The following is a 9,242-nucleotide window of genomic DNA, read 5'->3' on the forward strand; positions in this document are numbered from 1 at the left end:
TTAAAGCAGAAGTAAGCGATCCGGTCGTTTTGGCTAATGCTGCGTTCCAGGCAGGCTTTTGAAACCGTAAATTACAGCTTCAAGTCACGACTTACGATTTTGTAGCGTTCCAGGCAACCCACTCGTGTTTTTCCGACCTGTTTTACCTGTGAAAGTCACTATAACGGCCACTCGTAACTTCCGACCCGTGACCTCGTACCAGATCGAACTGGTATGACTTCACAGGTCGGAAAAACACGAGTTACGGGCTGCCTTGAACGCACCATAACGTCTTGTCAGCCGATGGAGTTAACAGTCCCCGCCCTCGTCCCTACGTCACCACATTCAGGCGCATCCCTTGGCTGCACACACACAGCCCTTCATGCCGTTCTCTCTCCTCATTGGATAAAACTTGTAGGATACAAGAAAAGTTTTCTCCTCGGCTCAGAGCAGAGTGATTGCTGTCGGAAGATATAACTATTTAAGACTTACATTAACACAAAAATATCGCTTACTTCTGCTTTAATTGACAGAGCTTTCACATCCACCACCTTTTGTTCAAATTTTGTTGATCGCGTTCATCATTGTTCAGTTACCAAAATAAAGGACTGATCCAGTGTTTTAATGTGCACACCACATGGTTGTTCTGTGAGCCGGCACCACCACCACCCCACCCAGCATAGTTTTTTCATTGTCAATAAAGGTATCTATCTATCTATCTATCTATCTATCTATCTATCTATCTATCTATCTATCTATCTATCTATCTATCTATCTATCTATCTATCTATCTATCTATCTATCTATCTATCTATCTATCTATCTATCTATCTATCTATCTGTCTATCTGTCTGTCTGTCTATCCAATTTGCCTCTACTCAAATTGAATAAGGTATTGGGAAGAAATATAATTTGTCAAAAAGTATCCTTAATTAGAAAATACATTGCAATGATTTAGACCTGACAATCAGCTAATTGAAGCTTATTTACACCTGTATCAGATACATTACTTGAAACACTACTAAGGGTTTATTACAAGTCTCTATGGCCGGCCAATTGCATACGGTAAGAGGTGATAAATACTATAAAGCTGCCAGTCAGCAAGGTCTATCATATCAAAACTTAATCTAGGGGTGCATAAGAATAAAAAAAATCACAACTAGAATTTGCCCTCCCAGGTGATACCGATATGTGAAATTTTGGGTCTTGGCCCAAGGACTATAAAGGGAAAACATTTAGAAATTGCAGAGATGTGTAAATTTCAGTATATGTGTTAATGGTGAAGAGTAAATGAAGATGGCACACAGAAAAAATCAAATACAATTAATATTCGCCCCCCAAAAATCACATTTTAGATGAGTGTCCTTCAGATTGATGCTGCAAAAGCTCAAAACCAAATGATTGTACACTGTATGAACATTATTGGTTGATTCTGATGAAGTGAAGCAATACAAAATTATTGAGATTTTACTACAAAATATTCAGGCGAGCTTTCCAAAATGTCCATTTTTGGAACCACCTGCCACTATAAACCATTATTTTCACACAATTTGCATAAGCTAACTGAAAAATAATCAATCGGGACTAAATAATAACTCCCTTCTAGGCCCTCTGTATCCCTCAGCATAAAACGGCACTGAGAGCAGCTTATTTAATAATAATATTTTTTATTTTATTTAGAAAGCGCCATCCACTCAAGGACACTTTACAGCAGTTAAAATCATCAAGCACCAAAACACAGAATAAATCAACAATAAACAATACCAAAGCATAAATCATCATCAATAAACAACACCAAAACACAAGAGCACATAATAAACAACATTAAAAAGCACAGAATAAACAACATTAAAAACATCAGTAAGAATGAATAATGAAAAGAACAAATAAATAAAACTGTGCAGAATAAAAGGGAAATGTTAGGGTGAGGGGTGGTGGGGTGGATAAGCAATTTTAAACAGGTGGGTTTTGATTTTTGTTTTGAAAAGAGGGAGAGAGTCAATGTTACGGATGTGAGATGGCAAAGAATTCCAGAGTCGGGGAGCTCTGCTCCCCATGGTGCTGAGGAGAGCAGGGGACACAGTGAGGTGGAGAGAGGAGGGAGATCTGAGGGAGCGTGCTGGAGTGGCAACGTGGAGAAGATCAGACAAGTATGGAGGGGCGAGGTTGTGGATAGCTTTGAAAGTATACAGAAGGATTTTGAATTGGATTCGTAGTGCGACCGGGAGCCAGTGAAGTTGCTGTAGGATGGGGGTGATATGGTGGGAAGAAGGAGTTTTGGTGATGACACGTGCAGCGGAGTTTTGAACCAGTTGAAGCTTATGGAGAGACTTGTGAGGGAGACCGAAGAGGAGAGAGTTGCAATAATCGAGGCGGGAGGTGACAAGACTGTGGCCAAGGATGGAGGCGGTGTTGGGAGTGAGGGAAGGACGGAGTCGATTGATATTATGTAGGTGGAAGTAGGCAGCCCGAGTGGTGTTATTGATGTGAGATTTGAATGATAGAGTGATGTCAAGGATGACACCCAGACTCTTAACCTGAGGGAAGGGGAAAACTGAGGAACTGTCGATAAGAAGGGGGAAACGGTCAATTTTGGAAAGTGAAGATTTGGTGCCAATTAGGAGGATTTCTGTTTTTTCACTGTTTATTTTGAGGAAGTTGGAAGTGAACCAGGATTTGATTTCGTATAAGCAGGTGATGAGGGAAGAGGGTGGGAGTGCAGAGTTTGGTTTACTGGAAAGGTAGAGCTGGGTGTCATCCGCGTGGCAGTGGTAATGAATGTTGTATTTACGGAAGATGGTGCCAAGGGGGAGGAGATAGGTGATGAAGAGAAGGGGCCCCAGGACAGAGCCCTGGGGCACACCTGTAGTGACTGGGGAGGGGTCAGACTTGAAGGACTTGAGCTGGATGAACTGAGTGCGGCCTGAGAGATAGGAGTGGAACCAGTGAAGGGGGGTGTGGGTGATGCGGATGGAGGAGAGTCTACGAAGGAGGATGGGGTGGGAAATGGTGTCAAAGGCTGCTATATTTGGGTGCAGTTACGCCTGGCTCTATCTCTGCAGCGGATTGGTTGATTCGAGTGATTGACAGCTCATTCGAACCGTTAGAGTCAATAGAATGAGGCTATACCCACTTTGAAGTGATTGACAGCACTGGCAGCCAATGAGAATCAGCAGAATCCTGACATGTGTGACGCGCAGGCTGTTGTGTGTGGTGCTCACAAAGGTTCCCCGGCTCCTAAAGCCCGTCTGGACCGATTTAGATGTAACACCGGTCAAAGTTCAAACTGGAAATATTGGGGATTTACCCAAAGATACTCTATTTACCAAGATACCCCATGAGCGGCCATTCCATGGTAAAAACTGTATGCACTTCCTATCTCCTAAATGGGCGTGGCCAACCGTCACCCCACCTCAATCTGTGAACGTGTGTGTTTATTTATAAAATTTGTAAGTAGATGAAAGTGAGATATTTTCTTATGATAACATTAAAGGGAAACTTCGTTTTTTTTCAACCTGGGCCCTGTTTTCATATGTTTTTCCATACGTGAGTGATGGATAATACTTTTATTGAGGTCGCTCCAGTATTGAGCAGGGCAGGCAGCCTGTAAGCCCACCTAACGCTCTTCAACCAGGCAAGTGGCTCCCATCAAATTTCCTATAAACGTGCATTTTTTTCACACTGACAGGCTCAGATAGTTACAATGAGTGTTCGACAACATACTAGAAAGGAGAGATGAACGTAACAGTCTCTACCTTTAGCTGGAGGTCACTGTTTGCTGTGATCTGTGTCCAAATCTCACCACGCTAGAAATCTTGTTCTGAAATCTCACGATAACTCGCTGCAAAACACCGGTGGGGAATACTGTGACCTGACTGAGGTGAAGAGAGATGACCGGAGAATTTACAAATTGTAACAACAAAATGTTGGGCTACTTTTCGCACAGCTTTCACAGAGCTTTCACAAGTTATGGCTAGCTGTGCTACAAATGGATGCTAACTGTGCGTTCACACCAAAAGCTTCCAAAGCGCCAAAACGCCGGAAGTCAATTCATTTTCAATGAGAGCCCAGCGGCACTGAGCGTCCAAAGCGTCAACAGGCGTCGCCGCGCTTCCAAAACGTCCAAAGCGTCACCAGACGCCGTCGCCGTGTTGACCACAGGGTCTGCTGTGACCACTTTGACCGGGGAAGACTACTGCCAGTCAGAAGAAGAAGAAGAGACGTGCTAAAGGTAGAGACATACGTTCATTTCTCCTTTCTAGTATGTTGATGGGCACTCATTGTACCTATCTGAGCCTGTCAGTGTGAAAAAATGCACGTTTATAATAGCAATATCATCTGGCTGCGGACACAAATGGGCGTTCCTGACGTTAGGGGTGTTCCCGTTCTCGCAGCTAGGAACGCCTCCTTCTTCTTCGCCTACCCACGCTTGTCAACATCCGGGTTAATATCTGGGTTAACATAGCAACATCCGCTAGCTAGTTATTTCGTTAGCTAGTTATTTTTTCTCTAATGTTTTTCAGAGTGTTAAGGTTAGGTTTAGGGTAAGGTTAAGGGTTAGGGCTTTAAGTCGGAGAAGTGGGAGGTCGGACTAATGGACGCAAAAATAAAGAAATGTATGGTCGGAGAAATGGGTAGTCAGACAGACATCTTGCGCCCGAGTAACTAGCCGCTAACGGCTCATTACGCTAACGGCTAGTTAGCCGCTAGCCGAGCGGCTAGTTAGTTATATTAAAAAGTTTTTAAAAAATGATCATTATTATTTAAAAAATGAAAATATAAAACACCGTAATGTTTATGAAGAGGGCAACCAACTCTACAGAGTTTAGAGGGACATTTTTAAGCCTCTCTTTGCTCCTCATGTCTAGACTTTTCGCTAGCCGAGCGGCTAACGGCAAAATGCGATCAATGATTAATGATCGCAAAATGCAATCAATGAATGATCACAAATGCTTCGACCACTATAAAAATGCAAACGGAACCGACTATACTAGTAACAATATGTACAAACATGAATGAAGGATGAAAGTGTTGTTTGTAATTTTATTTAGCCTCTAATTTTCATTTAGTCAGTATGCTAATTTAGCCGGGCGGCTAACGGCAAAATGCAATCAATGATTAAATGATAAAAAATGCTTCGACTCCTATATAAACAAATACAAACTGAACCGACTATACTATTAACAACATGTAAAAACGTAACTATAGAGTTAGGTGTAAAGTGTTAGATGTAGGCTAATAAATACAGCAAGCGCTATGGTAAAGATGTTCGCCGGAAGTGAGCAGACCATATCTTCTTAAACCGGAAGTACGTCACATGAAATGCTACCAGGAACACCCAAATGGGCGTATACAGACGTATACAGAAGAACATATGAAAACAGGGCCCAGGTTGAAAAGTTTCTCAGTCATATTTAGCATGACGAAGATTATTTAAATAATTTTCACGGGAGTTTGCGGCAGTTTGTTTGACGTTGCATAGGAGATCTGTGCCAAATCTCGCGAGAGTGTGTTGTTGAGACAGAGAGTTCATTTTCTCCTGATGTGTCCGTCTGAAAATTGCCATTTTTGTGTCAAAATGTTCAGAAGAGATGTGGCTTGTGAAAAATTAGTTCAGAATTTACTTAAGTGACTGTGGGTCAAAAGGATCGGGGGGACTCATACCAACCTGTGTGACTAATGAACCCAGCTGCTGCTGTGGTTCTATGGGATACTACAGGGTGTGGCTACTGCTCTTCCTCAATGTTGCCGAGGGTCCAAGTACACGAGCAGAGTAAGAACGGGAAGAGATGGAAAAGATAGAGGCAGAGTCTGACTTCATATAAGTCAGTGTTGTTGAGAGAGTTGTCAGAGCTGCAGCTCTCTGAGGATGGAGGCTGACGATGGAGCAGAGCTCTGCTTTCCACTTCTCCTCAACATCTCCTGCAGAAAGCCCACATCTCCTTGGCCTGAAGCTGTGATCTTTCAAATTCCACTTTCCTCAATCCGTGTCCTGACTGTAGCTCTCAACCTGCTCGTCATCGTCTCAATCTTCCACTTCAGGCACAAAAACTTTGCAGTTAAAAACTTGTTTTTTAATACCTGTGTATAAGTGAACAGCCTGTGTAGTTTTACAGGCAGAATGGCTTGTTGCATCTGGGCAATAGACTTATATTTGGCATTACTGACAGTTCTGTGATAAATTGTCTTCACTTTATTGAAATGTAACTATATTTGTGGTTTAACAACAGACCTTGTTTAAATAGATTGTGTTGTCACTCATGAGGCCTTTTTTGGATTACACATATTCTTCTCTTCTCCCTCCAGGCAGCTCCACACACCCACTAACATCCTCCTCCTCTCTCTGGCTGTCTCAGACTGTCTTGTCGGCCTCCTGTTGATGCGAGGACATGAGCTCCTAAACCCAACCTGCTGGTTTCTTGGTGATCTGATGTGTTCTCTGTATATCTATGTCGCTTCCATTATCGCCACCACATCAGTAGGAGTCATGGTGTTGATATCAATTGACCGTTATGTAGCTATTTGTGACCCTCTGCATTACACCAGCAGGGTCACTGTGAGAAGAGTTGAACTCTGTATTTGTCTATGTTGGTTCTGCCCTTTTTTCTGCAGCAGTAAGAGTGTCTATTTGGTTGAGTCAGTTCATCCTTAAAGAATATATTCTTTAAGGATGAACTGACTCAACCAAATAGACACTCTTCATGTTATGGAGAATGTGTGTTTGTTATTGATTATATTGCAGGAACTGTTGACCTTGTTCTGTCCTTTTTTCTTCCCATCACCATCATCGTAGTTCTGTACATGAGAGTGTTTGTGGTGGCTGTGTCTCAGGCTCGTGCCATGCGCTCTCACATCACAGCTGTCACACTGCAGAGCTCAGTGACTCAAACCACAAATAAATCTGAGCTGAAAGCAGCCAGGACTCTTGGTGTTCTTGTAGTTGTGTTTCTATTGTGCTTCTGTCCATATTATGGTGTTGCTCTTGCAGGAGACAGCTTCAGCAATACTTCATCTGCAGCTTTTGCATTATATCTCTTCTATTTTAACTCCTGTCTGAACCCTATAATCTACGCCTTGTTCTACCCCTGGTTTAGAAAAGTTATCAGACTGGTTGTGACTCTGCAGATTCTGCAGCCTGGCTCCTGTGAGGCTAACATAATGTAGAGAGGCTGTGGAGAGACTCAGATATGGACAAAGTGATTATTATGTTCATGGTGTTCAGTGAGTGAATCATCCAATTCAAGAGGTGAAAATATAGTGGAAATTATATGTGCAGAAATATGGTTATAGAAATTGTTCCTGGCACTCTTTTATTGATTTTTACACATTGCATTTTGTGAAGTAGAGGTAGAAGTGGATACATTGTGTCAAATATTTAAAGTATAAGCTTCAGATTGATTATGACGGTTAAATCAATGACTTGTAACTTCTTACAGGGAGAATGGAGGCTCTCTGTGTCTCTTGACTGAAAACAAACCTTGCAAGATCAGTGCCTCATCTAGCTTTTCTATTTCAAAATTACCATTTATGAAGTGGTCATAGTATTTTGTGATGTGTTGTGAACATTACATCCAAGCACATTAAGTTTTGTATTAAGTGTTTTTCAGGAACTGTCTCAGTGAGAGTTTTATACCATGGAAACTTCATACAGTCAGCTGGTTTGTCTGGAAACTGAGCAGCTTCAGTTTCCGTCGATGGCTCTTTACTGCAGCACAGTGGAGTGATGTGCTCACTGCACATTAAAGACAATGCAATAACCACCGATAGAGGTGGAAATAATAGGGGACTCCGGGGAGGATTTTAACACTCTTTGTTGCAGCTCATATAACTTACAGAGTATTCATGGTGGGCTCTCAAATTTTGACACAATGTTTTTGTCCACTACAAATAGCCATGCCTTAACCTTCTCAAACTATATCACAGAATTCATTAAAGGGCATCAGAAGCTCAAGCCCACGTTAGCAATCAGAATCCCGCACATGATCCTGCATAGCAACCTGATAGCAACAGTAACAACAACAACGTCACTTGCCCTCCTTGTTTGTAAAGTTTTAATATTTTTTCATGCGAGAAAGTAACTGTTTAGATGCCAAATATACGGCCAGTTAATCCAAATGACGGCTGTTTAGAAGTTTGCTCCGATGTTTCTCGGAGAGGTGAAGCTTTTTTTTTTTCAGAGAAGTGAAGCTCCACCTGTGGAGCAACGACCGGGACATTACAGAGACAGTGCCCGCTCTGCAAAGCTGCTCGGTCGGCCAGCCTCTGTCGTCCACCCGGGGACAAAACGATGGCTAAATAACTTACCCGCAAGTTTTTAGAGGTTTACCACTGGCTGGTTAAATTATTTTTAAGAGATAAATGTTGGTCTCATTGATGAAATCTAACAATTGTGGCAGTAGCAGTTTGTTTGAATGAAAAGTGAAGCTTCATGTGTGTTAACTGTTACTGGACAGAAGAGCAGCCCAGCCTCGGGACTCTGTACAGAAATCACCCCATTTAACGTTACATCAATAAATAAATGTTTTACAATGAACACATCAGTCTGCATAAAATTTTATCATTATTATTATTTATTTATTTTATTAAGTTATGTAATATGGTTACGGTTAGACGTCAGGGTCTGACGTCGGCTACCCAAATCTCCGTTTTTCTCTGTTTACATGCAAACGTGAAAACGGAGTTTTCCAAAATCTCCACTCTGGCCGGAGTTTTTAAAAAGCATCGTTTTCAGGGGCGTTTTCTCCGTTTGCGTGTAAACGGAGGGTGCAAACGATGGTTAATGTCTCCGTTTTTAAAAATAACCGGGTACGTATAAACGGGGCCTCAGGCTAAATACACAAGGGAAGACACAGGTGGTGCAATGAAGACATGTGAAACACATTAGGTAATCAAACAGGCAGAAAACTTAACAGGAAGACAGGACTAAGACATGGACTTCAAAATAAAACAGGAAACAGGAATATGACAGGGAACGAAAAGACAAAGACCATGACACAGGAAGACAGGACACAGAACTTCAAAATAAAACAGGAACTAAACTTAACTAAACAGGGGAACATGCAGGACGTGACTGGATACCAGACAGCCCTCAAAACAAACACCAAACCTGACGGGACGAGGGGGCATGGAGGAGGGACACCATAAGAACAAAGAAACAAGGAGAACAAGACAGTGAGGGGTTTCTAGGGAATGCTGGGCAGAGGGGAACAGGGCTCTGGAGGTTGGACCAGAGGCCGGGAGGAGGGGCATGGAGACTCAAGAGG

General features: G+C 42.3%; 1 protein-coding gene across 1 annotated transcript; it reads left to right on the plus strand.

The window, feature by feature from the left end:
• Positions 1 to 5,848: 5,848 nt before the first annotated feature.
• On the plus strand, positions 5,849 to 7,143 carry LOC146965540 (trace amine-associated receptor 13c-like). The gene is made up of 3 exons (XM_085765132.1): positions 5,849 to 6,021; positions 6,286 to 6,601; positions 6,634 to 7,143. Exons 1-3 carry the CDS (start codon positions 5,849 to 5,851, stop codon positions 7,141 to 7,143), a joined length of 999 nt encoding a protein of 332 aa, XP_085621258.1.
• The last annotated feature ends 2,099 nt before the right edge of the window (positions 7,144 to 9,242 follow it).

The sequence above is a fragment of the Trachurus japonicus genome, chromosome 21 (genome assembly GCF_045865225.1).
Source record: "Trachurus japonicus isolate A0001 chromosome 21, Traja_1.0".
In the NCBI taxonomy this organism is placed as follows: Eukaryota; Metazoa; Chordata; class Actinopteri; order Carangiformes; family Carangidae; genus Trachurus; species Trachurus japonicus.